Genomic DNA, 24375 nt, shown 5'->3' with positions numbered 1-24375 from the left:
AAATTTTGTCAGTTCCAGACATGATACTGTGTTCTACGGCAGCGATCCCCAACCTTTTTATGGTTGAGGACCGCCTCCGGGGGTGGGGAAGAGCCGGCGGCCCAAGTGCCACGCATGCACGTTCGCGCCCCCTGGTGGCGAAAACGTGCATGCATGGAGCTGCTGCGCATGTGTGTTTTCACCACCAGAGGACGCTAATGCACATGCATGCCAGCTCCGCGCATGCTCGTTTGTGTCCGCTGGCAGCCACGTCTACCTCTTCCCCCCTCTCGCAGCAAGAAGCTAGCCGGGCTGCGAGCGAAGCGGCCGCATTGGCAGCCCCCTCTCTCGTGGCCTAGTGAGCTTCTCGCTGCAGTGGGGGAGAGGCAGGCGTGGCCGGCGGCGGCCCATTACTGAGGCCTTTGCGGCCCGATACCGGGCCGCAGACCGAGGGTTGATGACTCCCGTTCTACGGGGAACAAAGCTTGTCACTTATATCAGCAACATCCAGGAAGTCAGTCAGAGCAGGGGTTGGGAATAAGGGCAGCAAGGGATGGGATTGCGTGAAATTTCAGCAAATCAACGAGCTTTACAGCCCAGAATGCGGTTGCTCCTGGAAAGCAGATGATTCCGTAGGGTCAACCTTGCTCCTGATGTAAGTCTGGAAGTAACCATTGTGTGGATCACAGTGGCTAGGTGTACTGGGGCTAGTTAGGGTGCTAGCAGCCCTGCTCGGCTAAGATGGAGAAACACCAGCTGTGCTACCTTTGTGACTTGAGCCTCCAGCATTAAGGAGGTGTCGAGGATCACTCCCAGGTTCCTGGCCAATTGTGCTGCACACCGTTCAGCCTGGGAAGGCACGCTTCCTGGGTCCTTTCTGCACTCACAGTTTAATTTCGATTTGAAGCAGTCTCTCTCTAATCCTCATTCTGTTCACATCTGTTCCTGCCCTCTGCACCTATGTTCTTTCTCGGATATTGTCCTCCAAATCACAGCATTTAAATCTGCATGCTAATAAGAAAAGTCGGATTGCCAAGGTTTTTTCCTCACCCTCCCTCCATTTGTTTGAGCTGTTAATTGGTCTCTGTTGATTGGTTTCCGGCAGGAGATGAGCTTTCTCTGCTGGGCTTTGCATTTTGCATTTCAGTGCTTCTTGTTTTAAGGTTAAGAGGACGCTTAGCAGTTGCTTAAAAAAATTATTGTATGTGGGGGGAGGCAGGGAAACACTTTTCAAAATCTTTGCTGATGAGCCACATACTGCATTCAAAGCCTCTATGACAGGTTTTCTGGTGTTTTCTCACAGGCAATGTCTCCTCCTCACTTTAAGTAACAAATTGCCAAGCTTGGAAGGAGAGAGCAACCCTTTTCTCCTCCCCCCTCCTTGTGTAGCATGTGTGGGCTGACCTTTAACTCTTTCTTGAATGTGTGCTTCTCGCATTACTTAAAGAGGACTTGTACATTAGGGGAAACAGCTTAGCTCAGGCAAATTTTAGGAAGCACCAAAAATGAAAGAGTCTTCTACTGCCAGGAGCCAGCCACTCAGCAGAGACCTCAGCACAATGTCCGTGATGAAGGCATGGGTGGGGGGTGAGGAAAGAAACTCCACAAGAGGCAAAGGCATCTGCACCTGAAAGAGAACGATGTGGGCCCACATTTCCCTGCTGATGCAGAGGAAATCCATTGTTGACTATGCCGGCGAATAGGGAGTGTGACTGCAGAGTCAACTGTCAGCTGTGCAAATGGGAGAAAAAACCCAAGCAGCATCAGAGTGGAAATCAGAGTCAGGTGCAGACGGCTTTTTAAAACTGAGCCCAATGAGCTTTAAAATCCCAGTGCAGATCCTAGCCTGGACCCTTCTTCCCCAGCCACAGGACCTCTGTCTTTGAAGGGTTCAGTTTAAGATGGCTTGCTTTGAGCCACTTAGTAATTCCCTCCAGACACTAGACCAATGTGCTCAGAAGGGCATCTGGCCGATCATCCATCAGGGGATAGAGCTGGGTGTCATCAGGGTACTTTCTCAGCTGCTTTCTCTCAGGGTGAGCAGATGGATGGTGGAAAAGGCTATTTGTCTGCATCCGATTGGCATGGATGGCCAAGGGATCACCATTTCCAACCAAAGGCTTCTGCTAAGCACAATTCAGGTCCCTCATTTAGGCCTCTACTGATAGGCTCATATTATCCCATTAGCGCAACATGCTTCTTCCCCAGGGTCTGGGGGGTCAGATGCTTACCTACAGCTTCATAATAGGCCAGGAAGCCTTTGTAGAAGACGAGCTCTCCATTATCTTCATTGGAAAAGTCAGAGTGGAACTGCAGCCGCATTCGGTTCCCAGAAGACACCAGCTCTCGCCTCCCGGGGTGGTTACCCGTGGTTGAGTCCAGCTGGCCACAGAACCGGCCCAAGTCCTTCTTGTCTGCTGTGATCTGGTAGAGCCCAGTTGGAGGATACACGGAGGAGAAGGAAGCATGAAAATCAATGAATTTGACATGAAAGAACAGCACAACTGGGTCTATAAACCCAACAGGACTTTGGCCAGATAATTCTCCATCAAATCTATGTCTCCATCAAATCTTAGGCCTCACTTGGAGTACTGTGTTCAGTCTTGGGCACCCCAGTTGAAGAGGGATGTTGACAAACTGGAACGTGTCCACAGGAGGGCAACAAAGATGGTAGCAGGTTTGGAGACCAAGACCTATGAGGAAAGCTTGAGGGAGCTTGGTCTGTTTAGCCTAGAGAGGAGACGACTGAGAGGGGATCTGATAGCCATCTTCAAGTATTTAAAAGGCTGCCATATAGAGGATGGAGCAGAGTTGTTCTCTCTTGCCCCAGAGGGACAGACCTGAATGAATGGGATGAAATTAATTCAAAAGAAATTCCATCTAAACATTCGGAAGAAGTTCCTGACAGAGCAGTTTCTCAGTGGAATAGGCTTCCTCGGGAGGTGGTGGGTTCTCCATCTTTGGAAAATTTTAAACAGAGGATAGATAGCCATCTGACGGAGAGGCTGATTCTGTGAAGGCAAAGGGGTGGCAGGTTACAGTAGATGAGCGATTGGGATGTGAGTGTCTTGCATAGTGCAGGGGGCTGGACTAGATGACCCATGAGGTCCCTTCCAACTCTATGATTCTATGATTCTATGTCCATTTGTGGAAGGGGGGGGAGGAGAAAGACACATGGATGATTGTCTTGGAAAGGGAGGTGAATGTAAACACCTGTCTCTGCTAGGGGCTTGCTATTCAATAGCAGGAAAAGGGGAAATTCCTACTTGGGTTGTTTCCATGTGGCAACGGATCTCTCACTGCTACCGCAAATGCAGAGGCATTCACAGCAGTAAGAGAACACCTACCTGCTGGTTTGCCCTGCAATTTCCCTGCCCAGTCCCCTGAATAGGTCACCCCAACTCGACCTATAGAAAGCTTGGAGGGGGTGGGGTTTTACTTGGTAATTGATATTTCACAATATTCACAATGATACATCAGTTGCCATTTTCCAAATGCCCCCCATAGCCCTCAGGTGACATGAAGGGAGAAAACATCAGCTATGACAGTGGTGTAAGGAAAATAGTGCTTATGTGAGTGCTACTGGGAAAGATTCTGATTTTCCCATCCATACAGCTCCCACCCCAGATTTGCTGTGATACTTTCCAAAAGATCGTAGGACAATGAATTTTGATAGATGGGGGGAAAGCCAAAAGGCGCATGAGAACACCAGCATACTGCACAGAAGCAGGGAAATAGCCCTCTCCCTATCTGCACCTATGTCAGACCAAATGCCAATGTGGATGCAGCCCTAGCAAGCCCTTGGTTGGGGCTAAAGAGGATCTTGGGGAGGGGGTCAGATAAGGAAATGGCTAATGCATGATATGGAAGAGGATAACACAGGTAAGAAAGAGGAGCAAAGATCATAACAATGAGGGTAATGCATGGCAAAGAAGAGGTTAATGCATGATAAGTAAGAAGGTAATATAGATAAGGTAATGTAGATAAGAAAGAGCGTAGTGTAAGGTAATCAAAAGGGGGGGGGTGTGGAATGGAAGAGGGGAATGCTTGAGAGCCACGGCATGCCTAGCCTGAGATCATTAGATCTTGGAAGCTATACAGGGTTTGCCTTGGTCTGTGTTTGGATAATAGACCTCCAAGGAATAGGAGGAATAGTAGGATTGCTACACAGAGGCAAGCCATGGCAAACCACTCTGAATGTTTGTTGCCTTGGGGCCCTAAATTGGCTGCAACTTGACAGTACTTTCCACCCCTCTCAATGCATGATAAGCAAGAAGGTAATGCACAAGAAGGAAGAAGGTAATGCCTGGTGAGGATCGTGTTAATGCATAAGAATGAAGAAGGAAGAGGGTCATGCAGATTAGTAAGAGAATACTGTAAGCATAACATTTCTCCTTTTTTGGGGGTTCCTTTTCTCTTTTTCTTGGCTGAGCAGGCCATTTTTCTTCTTCTTTGTTTTTTTCTGTCTGTCCCACCCAATTGTTTAAATGTATATAATATGTTGACCCAGCCTAGGCAACTGAGAGACCAACTAAAATCCTTCTTGTGTCTTTGTCTGATAATGGAACACAGGAGGCTGATGGTAAATCAATACTAACAAACTGCTTTATTTCACTTGTGAGGGGGAATGGGCAGGTAGGCATTAGGCTTAGGACTTAGATGGAGAACAGGCAACAGGAAATTATAGAAATATAAACAATAGCTAGTCTGTCAGAAACAAGTAGATGTTTAGTTATATAGACAGATTTTTAAAGTTGAGGAAGGAGATTTCTTGGCACTCTACTTAAATAAGCCATAAACTTTCCTTGACTCAAAGATACTTATGTTGTTTAAGGCGGGAACATTCACACAAGTTCCCTTTCTTAACCACTTGATAAGTGTACTTGGAGCTATTTCTCTCAGACGATAGGGATTGCCTCCCTGTTAGTTGGAGGGGATGTTTACCTTTGGCTTAACAGGGATTTCCCCCTCTTACTAGTAGCATTTATCTCCAGCTTGATAGGGATCACCCCACTTTATTAGGAGCTATTTGCTATAGGAAAGGGCAACTGGGCAACTCATACTAATTCCATAACTCAGGATCCTTCTTGATCCTCTCACTCTGTTTAACTCCACTTCATACTCAACAGTCTGAGTCTTAACTGCCCCTCTCAACTGTACAATTCCATTTGAAGCCCCTGTCACTCAAGATTCTCAGACCGGGTTAAAGCATTAACCATTTACTGTCTGTCACAGTAGGAAAAAGGGTAATGCATAATAAAGAAGGGGAGTAATACATTATAAGGAAGAGGGTACTGCATAATGACAAAGAGGGTATTGTGCCAAGAAGGAGGGTAGCGTTTCTCATTCAGCAGAAAGGCAGCATACGATTGTTGTAAATATAAAAATAGACATGGCTATCTCCAGATACCCCCTTCTCAGTCCACACTGCACCCCTGTCTCTATTCACACACACACCTTGACATAGTCGTACAAACAAGCCTCAGAGGGCTCCAAATCGAACTCCCAGAACTTCAGCTTCACTCGGAAGCCCTTGGGCACTGCAATATCCCAGGTTTTGACGTTGTTGTTCGGGTATGGCTTGGGGTAATTGGGGGACCTGATCTCTCCAAACTGGGCTGGACTGGAATAGACCATTCCAAAGAGGAGAGCTCCTTGCAGGAGGAGGACTGGAGTGAACCTGTAAATAGAGCCAACAACAAGGAGAGTGAGAGATGTATCAAAGACTCAGGGCTTATAGGGACTCCCACCTCCCAGATTTTGCACCATGAACACCTCAACTGTGCAACTGGTAAAAATGTCTTAAATTTCACTGATTTTGCATGACTTATTATGCTTCCGTTAATTATTGGGACTTGGGGCTGTCAGGTCCCTCTGGTTACTGGTGGTGGTGGGTTGCCAGCTCCAGGCTGGGGAACTCCTGGAAATTTGGGGGTGGAGCCTGGGGAGGACCTCAGCCCGCCTGCTAAAACATTCCATTTCTTTGAGGAAACTGATCTCTAGTCTGGAGATGAGCTGAAATTCAGGAAGATCCCCAAGTCCCACTTGGCATCCCTATTAGGACTGTCAAGGAACCGGGTGCCTTGGGAATGCTAACCTGTACCATAAATAAAGATGGAGAGGGATGATGGGAGGAGTTTGGACTCATCGCCTTCTAATTGGGCCCCTGGGGAGTCACTCGCCACGGAGCACCAATCGGGCAAGGGATGGCCTGCTCCTGCCTCCACATCCCTGATTGGCCATCAGGGAAGGCACTCATCCCCCAAAGGACCAATCAGGTGGGAGACATGCCATCCCCCAACTGCCTCCCCCTCCATCTTCCAGCCGCATAAAGGAGCAGTCAGATAAGGTGGCCCCAGCCCGAGCAGCCCCACTCAGCCTCACCAGGTCTTGGTGAGACTGCCCAGGTGGGTGGGTGGGTGGGGGGGGGGAGAGAGGCAAGAAGTGCCCACCCAAGCTTGCCCATACCCTGACCAGCCTCGCCACATCCTGGTGAGGCCTTGGCAGGATTGCCTGGGTGGGTGGGTGGGTGGGTGGGGAGCAAGGCAAGGAACGCCTGCTTGAGCTCGCCCTTGCCCCTGCCCCGAGCAGCCTCATGGTGGCCTGGTGAGGCTGAGGCAGGGCTGCCCAGGTGGGTGCATGGGTGGGGAGGGAGGTGGGGAGTGCCCACTTGAGTTTGCCCCCATCCTGACCAGCCTTGTTGCAGCCTGGCGAGGTCTCAGTGGGGCTGCCCAGATGGGTGGGTGCGGAGGTGGGGAGCACCTGTCCAAGCTTGCCCCTGCTCCAAGCAGCCTCTCTGTAGCCTGGCGAGGCCTTGGTGGGGCTGCCCCAGTGGGTGGGTGCGGGGAGGTGGGTAGAACCTGCCAGAATTCACCCCTGCCCTGACCAGACTCACTGTGGCCTGGCTAGGGCTTGGGTGCTTTGGAAGGCGGACTCCATGGCGGTATACCCCATTGATGTCACTCTTCTCAGGCTCCATCCCCCCCCCCCAAATCTCCATGTATTTCCCAACCTGGAACTGCTAACCCTGTGTATCTTGGGCTCAGGCTGCACCCATTGGATAATGTGCCTTTGCAGCTGAATTTTCCCGTGTCAACAGGAAAATCTCCTTCTAAAGGGCACTGAAAGTGGATTATCCAATGTGTGCAGAAGGGTCAGCAATAGTATTGTCTGCTCTGACTGGGGGCAGCTCTCCGGGGTCTCAGGAAGAAGTCTTTCACATTCCCTGCTACCTGAGCCTTTCAACTGCAGATGCTGGGTATTGAACCTTGGCCCTTTTGCTACTGAGCCAGAAAAGGTTGGAAGCTGTAGCAAAAAAGAACACAAGTTTTGCATCCTGGGGGCAACACTGGAGCTGGGGAGTGAGGTTGAAAGCTCACACAAAAACAACTTGCAAGCCTTTGCCTGACTCTTGGTTTTGCTTTCATTTCTCCTCTGCTGAGCTTTGTTCGTTGTGCCCCTGAGTCCTTTCCGCACACGCAGCTGTTTGGATTTTAAGAGCACAGAGTTTCTGAGGGAAAAATCCCCAGCCAATTTGAAGAACCTGGGCCTAGGTAGATGAAGGCCTGCCTTTCTCTGCAGTGGTTGAAACGAAAATGGCTTCAAGAAAGGAAGCCACATGGCTTGTAGATACTCACTTCTCCAAAAATTCCTCCATAGGATTTTCTTCAAACGAACTGGAATTTGAAATATCTTGTCTTTTAACACAAATGCTTTTGTTATGCCAATAAAGGTATTTTAACTTTGATACTAACTTCTTCTGCTTCATGGGGCAAAAACCATCACAGGGCTCCTGGGAGCAAAGATGTGTAAGCACATGCTATGGGAACTGCACTTCCAGGGCCCGCAGGGTGCTGAACAGTTAGGGGGCCTGAACACTGTGATTCTTGGGGGTCTTTGTTCTTATGAGCCTTGTGGACTGTAAGAATGAAGAAAAGGGCAGTATGCATGCTCTATTCGTAACTTGCATACACACCACTCACTGAACAAACCTGTGGACCACGAGCTGCGTAAGTGTGAAGGCCCCTTAGATACTGGGGCATTACGCTGGTGCCAGTTGTGCTCTGCTAAGGTCCCATTAATCCTCAAATTGGTTCTGGTGCTACGGCCCACCACAAATCCTTAAACCAGGCTTGCCTGGAAGGCCAGATACTTTGGTAGATCACAATCAACAGTAGGGCAAAACCTTACATTAGGATCGACCACGACATCTTAATGGACCAGCAGAAAACAGATTGGCCCTTAGCTGTAGCAAGATAGTTCCCAGTGGCCCATTCGCATGGATAATGGCTTCGCATGGCCAGAAGCAATTTGAAGAGGATTGCCAATCTCCTGATGGAGTCTGGAGATCTTCCAGCCTTGTACCTGATCTCCAGCCTATAAGGATCAGCTTCCTTGGAGAAAACAGCTGCTTTGGAGAATGAACTCCATGTAGGGTTGTCGGGTCGGGTTTGGGAAACAGCAGGAGATTCTGTGGGTGGAGCCTGAGGAGGGTGGGGTCTGTGGAGGGGGAGGGACTTCAATGGGGATTAATTCCATAGAGTCCACCTTCCATAGTGGCCATTTTTTTCAGGTGATCTCTGTCTCTATCACCTGGAGATCAGTTGTAATCCAGGAGATCTCCAGCCATCCCCTGAAGGTTGGCAGACCTAATCCCAATTGAGGTCCCTCTCCAACCCAAACCCAGGTTCTAATCTTCAGTGCTCCTGGAATTTCCCAGTTTGGACCTAACAACCTTTAAAGTTCTCCCGCTTGGTTCATCTTGCTTAGGTGGAATTTTAAGGTCCTGATTCACCACCGTGGAGAAACACAGGGACTTGAAGCTTCTGCTTGCTTTTAGACCAGCCTTTTCCAATCTGGTGACTGTGGAGGAGCCCCAGAGATATTTTTCAGGCTTCAAGGAGACCTGGAATCAGGCCGTCCATTGAGGCAGGTTAAAGGGGAAAGGCTGGGGAGCCCTTAAGGAGCTCCCACGAAATCCCCAGGATCCAAGGAGCCTGGTTGGGAATCTGTTTTAGACTGTTGTTACACATCCCCATAAAGACAGCTCTGAAGGTCCATCTCAGGGTGACCCCAGTTGATTCATTTGAACCTAGAGCTGTATCCTAGCTTAGTTGTGGGGCAAAGAGTTAACGCTGCCCTTTGCCAGAGACAACCAAATCTTTTTAGTGTCTCCTTGCCAAGCCTGTGCCTTGCTCAAATCACCCGCTCCCTTCCCCACAGATTAAACACTCACATGGTCAGCGGGTTGACTTAATCTCTGTCTCTTTCACCCTCCGGTTCTCTTTGACTGTTGTGTTTGGGAGATGCAAAGGCGGCTCTGGGAACTCTCAGCCCTGCTTGCCGTGATTCACTGAACTAGGGGCAAGACCATGCTGGGAGGGAGGGAAGGCAGATAGCGGGAGTCCAAAATTAATTGGGCAATCTGATGATGGTTACTTTTGGGATGGAGTCTGCTGCCCCCTGCTGCCCTTGTCTGGAATGGGCCAGACATTTTAGGCCTATTATGCAGGGATGTTTCGCCTTGTTTTCACTGTGCATGTCCATTGGATTTTCTTTGTTGCTCTGCAATGATTTTCCTCCCTTCAGTGCCCCGGCTCGCTTTCTGGTTGCTGTTTCCTTGGATTTTCTGAGAGTGTTTTTGTGCCAATTATTCCTTGGTTTCACTTCACATCTGAAAGTACTTCAAAAGTGTACAGATTTCTTTGGATTTTCCCTTTGCCCTTTTGCTGCCCCTCAAAGGTCACTCCACCATCCACATCAAGGTTGTTTGCTGCTCCTGTATCTTTGGTTATCTTCTACCCTTCATTGGTTTACAAGCCCCATCCCCCCCATTGTGTGTGTGTTTTTTTTAAAGATAAACAGCATGAGTCTAGTGATTCAAAACTATTGCTAGTCTTGGATTACTGAACTTTAAAAATTTTAATGATGGGGGAATTTAAAAGGAGCTGTGCAAGGTTTAGTTCCCTGCTAGTATTGACTTGAAAGGGGGATCAGAGAGGAGGCAAACGGCAGCATCCCCACTGTTCTCCTGAGGATTTCAGTGCTGCAACCACCAAAATAAAGGAGGGGGATAACCAGCGTGGAATGGAATTGACATGAGATGGGGGAGAGAGAGAGACTGGGATGGGAAGCCGAAAGCTTTGAAAATATTTTCCCCATTGATGCTTTAGTGAACAAAATTGTCCAGAAGCCTAACATTAAAATAGCAGCTGAACCACATGGATTTTCTGCAAACTGCCAAACCTAAGGATCTTTTGGGCTCGACAGAGTGCAATCAGAACAGGACCGGTTTTAAAAACCTGACCAGTGTGCAGGATCAAATTAGGGAATCACAAGGTTAAAACCATGAACATTTGCAAGGAAGAGAAGGAAATTGCTATGCTAGGGCTTAGGCAAAATAGTCCCCCACATTTTTTTTCCAATTTAGTGGCACAAGACTAAAAAATCTCTCCAGAGATTCTGCCAGAGGACTCCACTCCCATACAAACTGCAGCCTTGTGCAAACCATGGTGGAATTGCAGCTGACTTTGCACAGGTGTACACACACACACACATTTGCTAATGATCACAGCTTGCAGGGACCAGTGTCAGTGAGTTCTATGTACATTCTGTACACTCAACATGTTCCCCTACATTATGAGGTCAGGTGATACGATCATATATGGTCATGCCCACCTGCCCCTCCCAAATGGCCAATGAAGGACTTTGCAAAAATTTACTCTCCATATCTTTTGAAGTCCATTGTGGTCCCTTCCAAGATTGGTAGAAAACAGTTTATCCACATTAACAATCTTCTTACAGTTACTGTAATTATTAGTTATTTGTCTTTGATCAGATGATACTGAGGATGTTTTTAGCCTAGCTGAATTGTGGAATGTCTTTAAGAACTTTATTTCCATCTTTGCTGCCTTTCATGCTGACAGGGCTGCTCCAAAAGTTGCCGATTGGTGAAACTGGTGGAAATGGCTTTTCTCTTCTGCGCTGCTTATTTAAACATGAAGCACTTATCTAACCTCCTTGTAATTCCTTGCAATTCTAATTTATCCAACTGCCTTCTTTTCTGTTCTCTTCTACTTAACAAATTAATGCCAGAATGCACATAGAAAGCCTAAACCACACGGATTTAAATGGAAGGAGCTTTCTGCATGCTACCGCACAGGTGCGATAGGGCAACTGTGTACATTTCTTTAAAAATTGGACAATCTGCCCTCCCCCCCGCATCACAAATGATGTTCCACCCTGACTTAGAAAAGTGAGGTTTTAAAAATTGTAGCTGCAGAATAAATATACCGGAAGAAAAAGGATAATGTGTAAGGCGGGCACAGTATCCGAAGTCAGGATTAAAGGCTTATTGCTCTGTAAATCTGCAGTAAGATGCGTGTGCGTAATGGTCCTAATGGGCCTTAGAATTCACTTTCAGATTAGCAAATGTTGATCCCTTCTTGAAGGGGAACAAACCCAAGTAAAACCACCAACGATTCTGCTAGCATCCTCTTGGTGTATCTTTAAGGCATGAGCTTTTGATAGGGAATGGTTACTTCATCTAAACCAGCTGACGTGGTATAGCAGTTAGAACATCGGACTAGGATCTAGGAGACGCAAGCTGGAGTAGGGTTTCCAGACAGTGGGTGGCAACTGTTGGGAGACAGGAGGATGGGGATACAGGGGGGCTGCCAGCATTGCTTACGCAGTGCTGTCATTTCCAGGGAAAATCAGAAGTGATGTCAGGTTGCTCTAGGAATTGATGGAAACTCTATGGTAAAAGCAGTTTTCCTCGGAAGTGATGTCATATTTTTCTCCTACTGCCCTACAACTTGGCCAAGGAAGGTGACTGAGCCAGCTTGGTGTAGTGGTTAGGAGTGCAGACTTCTAATCTGGCGAGCTGGGTTTGAATCTGCGTTCTCCCACATGCAGCCAGTTGGGTGACCTTGGGCTCACCACAGCACTGAAAAAACTTCTCTTGGGCCAGTAGAGGCTTTTCTCTTCTCTGTTGCTTATTTAAACATGAAGCACTTACCTAACTTCCTCGTAATTCCTTGTGATTCTAATTTACCCAATTGCTACACCATGCTGGCTCCCATGCATAGTGTGGTCAGTACAATCGAGGGTTGGAACATTTAGCAAGCAGTGCATTAAGGCAGGGATAGGCAAACTGCAGCCCTCCAGATCTCCATGGACTACAATTCCCATGAGCCCCTGCCATTTGCTGGCAGGGGCTCATGGGAATTGTAGTCCATGGACATCTGGAGGGCCACAGTTTGCCTACCCCTGCACTAGGGTTAGAGCTGTAGCACTATAATGTATTTTATTGATGTTAGCCGCCACACCATTCTAGGGAGGGGCAGACAATAAATCTAATTAATAATAATTTAAAAAATATTAATAGACGGTCATAGCCAAAACTGACCAGAGTCAAGACTAACAAGATTTTATCCTAGCACAAGAGCATGGCCTAGACCAGCCTTTCTCAAATATTTTTACTGTTGAAACCCCCCTGAAACATTTCTCAGGCTTCGAGAAACCCCAAAAGTGGCATGATCGTGCAGAATATGGCTGGGAAGCAGAGTTGTGGACACACCCATCTCGGGCCCCTCCCCTTCCCACCCTCTCCAGGCCCATTATAGGCCATTTTGGGGGTGGTGGTGGTGGCTCAACACAACCATATATAGTTGTATCACCCAATATCTGTTTAACCAATTAAAAATATATATATTTAAAAATGATTAACTCCCACCCATTCAGGAAACCCTTCTAGAGCCATCAAGGAACTCCAGGGTTTCACGAAACCCTGGTTGAGAAAGCCTGACCTAGACAGAGCCTGAAAATCTATCCTGAAAAAAATAATCTTGAAAGTGACATTAGACTGTTGTCGAATTTTGGCTGCTTCACATATCAAATGAAGAATATCTCACAGTGTCCATGGTGTGGGCTTTCTTTTCATTGCAAATCAGATCTCACAAGGCTGAACATCTTTTGAGGGGCGGTAGAATACAAGCAACCCCTGTGGCAGGCCTTGCTTTGCAAGGGCTTCAAAAACGATGTGAGGGAGATCAACGAGGGTGTTTGAGAATCCTCCATGTGTCTTCAAAGCCCATCCTGCTTCATTGAACATTATTCAGAGAAGCTTTCATTCTTTAGGAGATCTCTCCCACAGGGAAAGGAGGAAATGTGTTTACTGTTTTAATAATTCACTGGGCACAATGAAAAAGAGATACATATGCTTAAACCAAGAAACTGCTTATCCTAGTAGCAAATGCGGCACATGCAGTTCCAGGGCCCCTGTGGTGCTGTCCGGTTAGGGGACCTTCATACTGCATGGGGTCCAATGAACATTTGTGACTTCCACCAGCAGCTTGGGGGTGATTCTGGATTTCTCTTGACCATGGAGGCTCAGATAGTGAATTTCACTCGCCTGGCATTCTTCTACCGATGCCAGGCTCAACTATTAGCACTCTGCCGCTCACCGCTTGATCTAGCCATGGTGATCCATGCAACCATCACCTCCAGACTAGACTTCTGCAGCTTACTTTATACAGTGCTGCCCTTGAGACTGGTGCTCAGAGTATGTCACCGGATCAAGGCAACCTAGCAGGCTTCCAGGGCAAAGTGGGGACTCAAACCTGGCTCTCTCAGATCTTACTCCACTTACCACTGCATCACACTCTCTCTCAGCACCTGTGAGGGACCTCTCTGTCATTTGCCCATTGGGGAACTTAACATACTAAAAGTTACAGGCAGGTTTCTGCAGCTGGACAGATAAAAGCTTCCTGGGGTCATAGCAAGTCAATAGGCAGCAGGGATTTAGCCCCCTGCCCCTGAGGGCCAGTCCAAATCTTCACAGTCAGCTTTAGTTAATTTTGTGTCACTTGCTAGCTTGGCCACTGCACTACAAGCCCATAGTTCCAGATTATTTATGGGCCAGTGTGGTGCAGTGGTTAAGTGTGGTGGCTTCTAATCTGGTGAACTGGGTTCGATTTCCTGCTCCTCCACATGCAGCCAGTTGGGAGACCCCGGCCTTGTCATGGTCCCGATAGTGCTGTTCTCACAGAGCAGTTTCTCTCAGAGCTGCCTCAGCCCCACCTCCCTCACAGGGTGTCTGTTGTAGGGGGAGGAAGGGAAGGTGATTGTAAGCTCCTCTGAGACTCCTTCAGGTAGTAAGAAGCCGGGTACAAACAAAAACAGCTCTTCTTCAGGAATCTTTGACAAGATACCTTGTCAAAAGCCTATATGATGTCTACCGGGTCATCATTGTCTACAATGCTTGATCATCTTTCTTGTCCTCTATCAGCTCCACAGAGCTTTTGAGAAGTTCCAATTCAAACAAAGCCAGAAAATTGTCCTTCATTCACAGAAAGCCATTCTGACAACTCATGTTTCCTGACCAACCTGAATGTTCATGAACATTCTGTGGCGGCACCTTGACCAATCCCACACAGCTATAGGTCCAAAACCATGTCAGTTCTATGCAGTCTAGATTCTAAAAATACCAAGCACAAATTAAATGTCTCATAGCTAATTTTTAAAAGCTGCACTAGCTTCTAAGCCAAGTTGGTTCCACCAGAGAATCGCTCCATTTAGCTGTCTTCAGGGAGGGGGAAGTAAATACCCAGCTGGCAGAGAGGAAAGCCAGTGAATTATTGATTTGATTTTACTTTATTTATACCTCACTGGGGACCCAAAGGAGGTTACGCTGTTCTTTTCTCCTCTATTTTATCCACAAATCCGGTGAGGCTGATCAGGTTACGAGTGCGTTACCATCCTAAATTTCCATGGCAGAGTGGGGATTCGAACCCAGGTCTCCCAGATCTGAGCCCAATGCTTTTAACCACTACATTGTGTTGATTTAGTGCTTCTCTACACCCTCTCTGGAGCTGTTGCTCTCCATTTGTCACCAACCCTGCCTTCCTGCAGCTGAGACATTCGGTTAGAACAGCCATTCTCAGGGCAGGCCCTATGGTCCCCTCGGGGGTCCTGGCAAATTTGAAGGGGGGCACAGACTGAAAAAAATGTAAGAAGGGGAGCCCAAAGGGCTTAAGGGGGGCCCTGGTAACTGAACCGATGAAAATTCAATCTTCATCAAGGGAAAGAAAAAGAGATCACGTCATCCATTCCGTTGTGTGTGCATGAATTAACTGAAATGTCTTATATATTTGAACTGTGGTGCCAAAGGTTATACTACTCTAAATGACCACAGATAGAATCAAAGAATCATAGAGTTGGAAGGGACCTCATGTATCATCTACTCCAACCCCCTGCATCCCAATCGCTCATCCACTGTAACCTGCCACTCCCTTAAGCCACCACAGAATCAGCCTCTCCGTCGGATTGCTATCCAGCCTCTGCTTAAAAATTTCCAAAGATGGAGAACCCACAACTTCCTGAGGAAGCCTGTTCCACTGAGAAACCGCTCTGTCAGGAACTTCTTCTGGATGTTTAGATGGAATTTCTTTTGCATTAATTTAATTGCATTGGTTCTGGTCCGTCCCTCCGGGGCAAGCGAAAACAACTCTGCTCCATCTTTTATATGGCATCCTTTTAAATACTTGAAGATGGTTATCAAATTCCCTCTCAGTCATCTCCTCTCCAGGCTAAACAGACCAAGCTCCCCCAACCTTTCTTCATGTGTCTTTGTCTCCAAACCCCTCACCATCTTTGTTGCCCTCCTCTGGACACACTCCAGTTTGTCTACATCCCTCTTCAACTGGGGTGCCCAAAACTGAACACAGTACTCCAAGTGAGGCCGAACCAGAGCAGAGTAAAGCAGTACTATCACCTCCTGTGATCTGGACACGATACTCCGTTTGATGCAGGCCAAAATCCCATTTGCCTTTTTAGCCACTGATATAAATAGGCCAATTCTGCACATGTTGAATAATGCACTTTCAGTGTGCTTTTTCAGCTGGATTTTCCTGTGCAGAACAGGAAAATCTGCTTCTAAAGTGCATTGAATGTGCATTATCTAACATGCGCAGAATGGGTCCAGGATTATGTGCTTGAATTAGTGCATTCAAGAGAGAAAAAAAAAATGAATTCACAGGCTTCCCTTGGTTGAATTGGGCGGGGGGGGGGGGTCTGAAAAAGTGTTCCTGGCAGCAGAACCAATGTTTGGACCTGACACTACCATATGTTCTCTCAAAGGGGACAGTCCCTTGAATGTGGGGTGTATGACATGCGGTGCTCCAAGCATTATTTGGGGTGCATTTCCTTATTCAAAGTTCCGATTCAGGCATCTTGGGGGTGGACTAAAACAGTGCTTCTAGCTGCACAACCAATGTTTGCTTTCAGGGGACAGTCTCCCCAAGTAGGCGATGTGTCATTTGGGGTTGTCCGAAGATAGTCCTGGGGGCCAGCGTGGCCCCGGTGTCCTGATGTGCGGCCGACCTGGGGGCACCCCACTTTGGAGCAGCTGGTGCAAGAACCGGGCTTTGGACCAAGAACTAGCACATGGAATAGGGAACAAGGAACAAAGAACCAGCCTCAGCCTCCTCCCCAGGGCTTCATGAAACCCTGGTTTGAGAGACCCTGCTCCAAGGGATCGCCCTCAAGTGGCAGCAGATGGCAACAATAAAAAGTCACCATCAAGTTTCACCACAAGATATTTATAGAGAGAGATTGCAGCACAACAGGCTGAATCAAAGCTTAGGAGCTAAGCAAGGTTGACCACAGCCAGTGCTTGGGGACAAGATAGGGATGCCAACCTCCAGGCTGGAGATCTGGTCAGTTCCTCTGCCTTTTAGTAGTCTTAGCAGTAATAGGAATGTAATTAAGGGAATTATGGGGTTTTATTGTGCTTTTATCCTTTTATTGTTGTAAACCGCTGTGAACCCAACCGGGAACGGCGGTATAGAAATCAAAGTATGAATGAATGAATGAATGAATGAATGAATGAATGAATGAATGAATGAATGAATGAATGAATGAATGAATGAATGAATGAATGAATGAAAAAAAAATTGCTTTGGAGGGTGAACTGTATTATGCCATACAGTCCACCTTTTCCCAGGATCCACCCACAAAATCTCTAGGAAATTTCTCCATTGAATGCCAACTGTGGGGGAGGGAGGCTAAGATTGCAAAGCCATGTCTTGCTGTGCCAGGAAATTTCCCACCTAGAACTGGCAACTCTGCTTGCTATGCAGGGATGAATAGATTTCAATGCGCATAAATGGGTTTGCAGCTCTACCCTTTCTTTTTTTATATAAGAACCCAAAATCTGGGCCAGGTTTAGAAACGGCATGATCCAGGAGTTGCCATGAGTTGGGACACCGTTAGCATCACTGCAGCATCAGCTTGCATGGATGACGTCCCTTTCTGCCCTCACAGCACCCGATGCAGCCTGGCTTAATCCGTTTCCTTTGTTTTCTTCCCCTGGGTTTGCGGCGTGGATGCTCTGCATTTCATCTCACTTCCTGGGGACGTGGGGAGCTTCTTACCAGGTAGAACATGAATAGAAAATTTATGTTAAAATAAAAATAAACAGCAGGCTACAGGAGTCATCAAATGCAGGAAGCACAGGGTGACAATGTAATTATGTCAAGATCGAATCTAATTGATGAGATAAGAGAAACCATTCATGAGTTTGGCTGAGCCAATCAATGCCTCTGTAGTGAGCGGGGACCCCCAAACTTTGTTAAGGTTGTTCACCCCGATGGCGAGTCCAGAAATCCCAAGCCTGTGTAGGTCAGAACTCTTCCTGGGCTTCTGCTAGATGTGGCAGTAAAGCTGTTTTTAGAGAACACCGTCTCAGAGATGCATATCTGAATATGCTAATTACATATCTCTTCCCCCCCCATGCCCCCTGCAGGGTATTCTTCATATCCTTTTAAACCAGGTCTGCTACAGATCTTGCAGATGGAAGGCAGCATCAAGCATTCATGGATGATGAAGAAGAATTGTTTTTCATGCTCTGCTTTTCGCTACCCAAAGGAGTCTCAAAGCGGCTTCCAATCACCTTCCCTTCCTCGCCCCACAACAGACACCACATGTGGTAGGTGAGGCTGAGAGAGCTCTGAGAAAACTGGGACTGGTCCAAGGCTACCCAGCAGGGCTCATATGTCACAGAGGGGCTTACAATCACTTTCTCTCCCTCTCCCCACAACAGACCCCTTGTGAGGTAGGTCAGGCTGAGAGAGCTCTGACAGGGCTGCTCTGTGAAAGCAGCATTATCAGGATGTGAATGATGTGAGTGTCCTGCATAGTGCAGGGGGTTGGACTAGATGACCCATGAGGTCCCTTCCAACTCTATTATTCTATGATTCTAGGACTGTGAGTAGCCGAAGGCCACACAGCTGGCTGCACGGGGAGGAGCAGGGAATCCAATCCAGCTCTCCAGATTAGAAGCTGCCGCTCTTGACTGCAACACCAATCTTGCTGTATGTGGTCTTCAGTTAGGCAACGGTTATCATGGGGCAACCTTGATTCTACTATCTGGTCTTCAGGGTCACTCTTTGGCATAAACAGAGTGTGCTGGTGGGGTCAGTTCATGCCCAGGGTTCTTTGTGAGCATCATTTCTATCCTTTGCTGATGGAACTTTATGCTGCAAGGGAGCATTGCTTCCCCCTTGACACACCACAAACCCTCTTTTTACTTGGAGTGACAGGAAGCCACACTCCTTCCCACAATTCACAGTGGGAAATTCTCCAACCTACCTCGGACGCTTGTGTAACTGAAAAGCAAGAGCTGCAAACCAAGAGCGAAAATACAATAACATTTGTTACCTCTGCCACCTTTAATCTGCAGTAGGGATGTCAGTCTCCAGGTAGAACCTGGAGATCATCCAGAATTACAGCTGATCTCAGAGATCAGTTCCCCTAGAGAAAGTGGATGCTTTGAAGAAGAAGAAGAAGAAGAAGAGGAAGAAGAAGAAGAAGAAGAAGAAGAAGAAGAAGAAGAAGAAGAAGAAGAAGAAGAAGAAGAAGAGTTGGTTCTTTTCTCTACCCAAAGGAGGCTCAAAGCGGCTTATAGTCGCCTTCCCTTTCCTCTCCCCACAACAGACACCCTGTGGGGTGGGTGAGGCTGAGAGAGCCCTGATATCACTGCTCGGTCAGAACAGCTTTATCAGTGCCGTGGCGAGCCCAAGGTCACCCTGCTGGCTGTATGTGGGGGAGTGCAGAATCAAACCCGGCTCACCAGATTAGAAGTCCGTACTCCTAACCACTACACCAAACTTGGAGGGTGGACTCTGTGATATTGTACCCCACCAAGGTCCCTGTCCTTCCCAGGCTCCCTCCCCACATCTCCAGGAGTTTCCATACCTTGATCTGGCAACCTTACAAGTCCCCCTATTTCCTACCAGTGGCCAGGCACCCCAAAAAGAGCTGAATTCTGTGATCTATATAGTGGCACACCCAGTTTTAAAGGTGACTAAATACTATGCAAGTGTATATTAGCTATAAGCCAGCATCAGGATTGGGCTGCTTATTATGCAGAATGGACTCAACTGCAGGGTTTCTGCTATTTCAGACCATTTGCCAGATGTTTGGAAGCTGCAGCTGGATGATTAGAGCAGAGCCACCTGAAACTCAGCCCTTCCTAGACGGAGGTCCTGTGGCTGGGCACAACACCTACTCACCGTGGCTGGGGTGCAACTCAACATCTCACCCTCGGCCAGGAACTTGAGGGTGATCTTGGATGCTTCCCTTTCTACGGAGGCCCAGGTCACAGGAGTAGCACTCATGGTGTTTTTCCACCTACGCCAAGCAAAGCTTCTAGTGCTTTACCTGTTGTCACATTGCTCGGCCACAGTGATCCATGCAACGGTCGCCTCCAGACTGGGCTTCTGTGACTCGCTCTGTGCTAGTCTACCCTTGTCCCTGGCCCAGAAATTGCAGCTGATGCAAAATGCAGCTGCTAGGGTCCTCACAGGAACATCTTGCAGGGCTCACATCCAGCCGGTACTGAGGCAGTTGCCGGTTGCTGTCCGGATCAGGTTCAAAGTTCTGGTGTTAACCCTTAAGGTCATCCATGGTCTGCCCCCCTCATATCTGCAAGATTGCCTGTCTCCTTATGCCCCCACCTCAGGGCATTATGCTCTGCAGGTATGAATCTGTGGGAGGTCCCTGACCCAAGGGAGGTTCGCTTGGCCTCAACCCGGATCAGGGCCTTCTCGGTCCTGGCCCCAACCTGGTGGAATGAGCTCCTGATAGAGGAGGGCCCTGATGGAACTTTCTCAGTTCCGCAGGGCCTGCAAGACAAAGCTCTTGCACCAAGTTTTTGGTTGAGGTCAGGGCAAGTTAGATCTGGGCCCCTCTCTGCCTAGCCAGGTCATCAGGCACCCCTGGAATTGTCCCCGAGGCACTGCGCTATAATAGGGCCTGTTGTATCGGGATGTGTGTGTGGGATCTTTTGCTGCCTGGGGGTGGATTTTTATAGGGATTTTATTGTTTTAGGCGGCTTTTAACGTATATCTATGATCGTAACCTGCCACAAGCCATGTTATAGGAGTGGTGGGATATAAATAAAATAAAATAAATAAATTGGTGCTGCTTTTGCTAGTTAGAGGGAGGGACTCGGAGCACTGAAAACCCCAACCACAAGACACATTGCTTATTAATTCCTCTGATTTCTGAGGTGTCGTCCTAGTTTCACATCTATCCTTACAACAATAAGGACTAGAAACATGTAGGGTTTTTTTGTAAAGAGATTTCACAGGTAGCTTGAATTCCTCCCTTGGTATCTGTTCTACCCATTTTTCCCTGAGCTTCTGCAAGTCACAACCACCACACTGCCCCGCTCACAGCTTTGTCTACCAGAAGGCAATTCACCATCCTATCATGCGCCTAGCAAAATTGCTTGCAGAAAGAATGGCATCTCCCAGACATCAGCTCAGAACAAAATCTCATAATTACAATTCATCTGTCTGCGTCAACGTTCTCCCTCCTGCCCCTTGGGCAATTTGTGATGTTTCATTTCCTTCCCTTTTGTCTCTCTGAGATGCCTCCAATGATTAATTTTCATATGCACTGGCTTGTTCTGTGAATTGGTGTGTGTGTGTGTTTGTGCGGGGGTAAGATTTAAAAACCACCCCAGAGGCAGCCACAGAGATCTCCGCATCCTCTGGATATTGCCAACTTTGGTGTCTATGTGTGCAGGGCTCAAAAAGTAGTGGGCAGATGTGGATGGATGGAACCACAGCGGGGAGGAAAAGGATATTTTGGGAGCAGATGTGCAGCACGAAAATGATTTTGGGTTTTTTTTTGAAAACTCGAAAGGGGATGGCTAGGAGGCGATGCACAGCTTCTCCAAAACTGTTACGCCTTCCAGCAAGATGAGAACGGCCAATTATAATGGATGTAAATAAATAAAATAAATTTTGTGAAGGGCAGAACTTGGAAAAGCCCTTATACTGAATTAAGCCATCTACGGTTGCCAACTCTCCCCTGCCCACTGGCAGCGGATGGGGGAGTAGGGTTTATTTGTTTGTTTATTTATTAAACCTCTATGCTGCTGCTCCTAGCCAGCTAGCTCATGGTGGCTCACAACACTGGTTAAAAATGCCACACAATTCAGGTTAGGAAACTCCCAGAGATTTGAGGATGGAGTCTGGGGAGGACACGGACCACACAGAGCACCCTAGAAGCATCCATTCTCTCCAGGGGCGCTGATCTTGGTAGTATGGAGAATTCCAGGGGATCTCCAGGCCCCACCTGGAGCCTGGCATCTCTAAGGCCATCGGGTCCTTCGCAGTCAGTATTGCTTGCTCAGACCGGCAGCGGCTCTCCGGTTTCTCAGGCAGAGGTCTCCCGAGTCACCGCCTGCCCGAGCTCTTGAACTGGACACGCCGGGGATTGAACCCGAGACCTTCCGCACGTCGGACCGAGTTCCGCGCGGCTGCTAAATTGGCCGTTCGAAAGGCAGCCCTGGCCTCGTCGGATCCCCGAGCGACCCGGACCAAGGGACACCTTCAGCGGCGGGGAGGGGGTCTGAACCCCGGGGGCTTCCCTCTCCGCAGGCACAAGACTTCAGCCTCCCTCCCACGCCAGGATGTGAGCGACCTCTGGCCATGGAGAGAGGGAGGGGATAACATCGCGCCGCCTGCCCGCCCCTCCGTCGACGGGACCGCAGGGCTCGGTTCCCACCAGAGAATCGCCTTTGTCACGGACGGCTCCGCCCTCCCCTCTGCCGGGGAGTCCCGGGCTCTTATTCTGAAAGGACGGCCCCGCGGCCACTTGAAACCCTGGTCTCTCTCCCCCCCCCCCCCCGCCCCGGGGACCGCGCCTCGCAAGACTATCCCCCGTGTCTGCTATTAATTACTAACATGGCCAGTTTCATGTCTCCAGTGTTTTTGTGAACGGCAACGGAACTCAGAAGGACTGATGAGCTGTTTTAGCAAAGAATGATCACATGGCATTCTGTGGCAGGATTTGGATCTGATGACACAGTTTACTAATCGGCCACAATTTGCTTTTGCCTTATATCTGATCCTTGTTGCAGTAAGAAAGCTCATGCCTTGAATAAGCCTTTGTTGTTCGTAAAGGTGCTACTGGACTCCATTTTTGTGGTGCCCCTCCAGAAAGCCCTCCGAGCAGTCAGGAACTGCCTCGGCTGTGGCCTCCGGGGATGCCAAAACACCCCTCCCCCCCGCCAGACCCTCCCCCCCATCCCCCTTTCCTTCCTGCTGACGTGGGATGTCAAGAAGGGCAGCTGGAGGGCAGGTTGGGACATCTTAACCGCACATGAACCTTGGCGCGGTGTCAGTCCTTCCAGGGCCGGGGGAGATGAAGGGCAGGCATGAATAAATGAAGCAGTGGGTCTCTGGCACGGCAGACACGGGCTTAATTGCCCCCCAAGGGCTAAGCCTGGGGGGAGGGCAGCTGGGCCACTTCAGGCCATGGGTGGAAGGCTCCTCCAGACAAAATAATTTCACCTCCAGTGGAAAAGCAGCATTGCTGAAAGAGGACCAGAGGGACCGTGGGCTTTCTCCGTTGCTGTGGCGGTTACTGATGCACTGCTTTTGGGAGAGGGGTATTACAGGGCAGCTTTCCCCACATTTCCGTTGCTACAGTCCCTTGTAGTGGCATGGTGTCGTCTGATGGTATAGCCCCATCTTGTCAGATCTTGGAAGCTAAGCAGGGTCAGTATTTGAAAGGGAGACCACTAAGGAAGGATCTGAAGAGGAAGACAATGGCAAACCACCTCTCCCTCTCACCTGGAAGCATTTTGCTAGAGTCACCATAAATTGGCTACACTTACATACATAGGGACTCCCTATGGTGGCCCCCCAATAACACTGAGGGGTTTGTACAGTTTTTTTTTAAAAAATCAGCAAATGACATATATTACAGTGCTATCACATTACAGTGACCTATCTCTGAGGTTCTGCCGCCTCCGCTTTCATTTTAAAGTCTGTAGCCCTTTCTGTTATGGAGGTATAAGGGGAAAGGTGTACTTCCCAACAAAAGGGCTAAATACACACTTAAAAAAAAGAAAGTGGGGAATTCAGAGAAACGGACAGATTGTGACACAATTATAATGGTAGAGCAATATGACAATTGCTGAGTTTGGTTTTTTTAGTTTTTGCAAAGAAAGCCTTTAGGTGGTGGGGGAGAAATAATCTTGGCGGGAGACCAGGGCATGGAAAGCAACACTGTTGTGGGCAGGACAGGGACACTGGAATTCCCTGTCCACAGGGTAGCCAGTGTGGTGTAGTGGTTAGAGTGTGAGGGGGGACTCAATTTTGAATCTCCACCCTGCTGTGGAAGATATCTGAGTGACCTTGGGTCAATTACACACTCTTAGCCAAATCTACCCCACAGGGTTGTTGTAAGCATAAGCCTAAGCTGCTAAGGCAGGGGTAGTCAAACTGCGGCCCTCCAGATGTCCATGGACCACAATTCCCATGAGCCCCATGCAAATGCTGGCAGGGGCTCATGGGAATTGAAGTCCATGGACATCTGGAGGGCCGCAGTTTGGCTACCCCTGCGCTAAGGGGTCCTCTCTAGGGGAGAAAGATCCAATATTAAAACATCAATACAGAACATAAACAATAAATATCAGAGCAAAGATGGGAGAACACAGGAGCACCACAGTGCTGTGAGGAAATGGGGGGAACCCCTTGTTTCCCATTAGCACACAAACCAGGGCAAACAAGCCATGTTTAAGAGACCTTGTTGTTCTCTCTGACAGAGCAGTTTTCTAAGTTCATGGATTTGCATTGGAGGGGGGGGGGATGCATCACGTAGGCTGCCATGTGCAATCTGATGCTGTAGAGACCTGTTCTGTGGTTGCCAGCACAGTCAGAAAGGGGGTAGAAGATCTGTATCTCATGGCCCATAGATCCTAGCCCCTTTCACAAGTTACACCGACACGTACAATCCATGTGAGGGGTAGCCTCGATTTTTCTTCATACGCACCTCGAGTAATTCCCATGTCATGCTCAACACACTTACAGAGGA

The 24375-nt window shown here is 48.3% G+C and overlaps 1 protein-coding gene across 1 annotated transcript in view; it reads right to left on the bottom strand.

Annotated features, from left to right (window-relative positions):
• Positions 1 to 9348, bottom strand: part of C1R (complement C1r) — a 31248-nt gene extending 21900 nt beyond the window's left edge. The window contains exons 1-3 of the mRNA XM_077345745.1: positions 9215 to 9348; positions 5437 to 5659; positions 2211 to 2403 (exon numbers count right to left, since the gene is read on the bottom strand). Coding sequence (XP_077201860.1) covers positions 2211 to 2403; positions 5437 to 5659; positions 9215 to 9216 — 418 coding nt within the window. The 5' untranslated portion in view covers positions 9217 to 9348. The remainder of the gene's footprint in view (positions 1 to 2210; positions 2404 to 5436; positions 5660 to 9214) is intronic.
• Between the last annotated feature and the right edge of the window lie 15027 nt (positions 9349 to 24375).

Source organism: Paroedura picta, chromosome 7 (assembly GCF_049243985.1).
Source record: "Paroedura picta isolate Pp20150507F chromosome 7, Ppicta_v3.0, whole genome shotgun sequence".
NCBI lineage: Eukaryota > Metazoa > Chordata > Lepidosauria > Squamata > Gekkonidae > Paroedura > Paroedura picta.
This window is presented reverse-complemented; position numbering and strand designations above follow the sequence as displayed.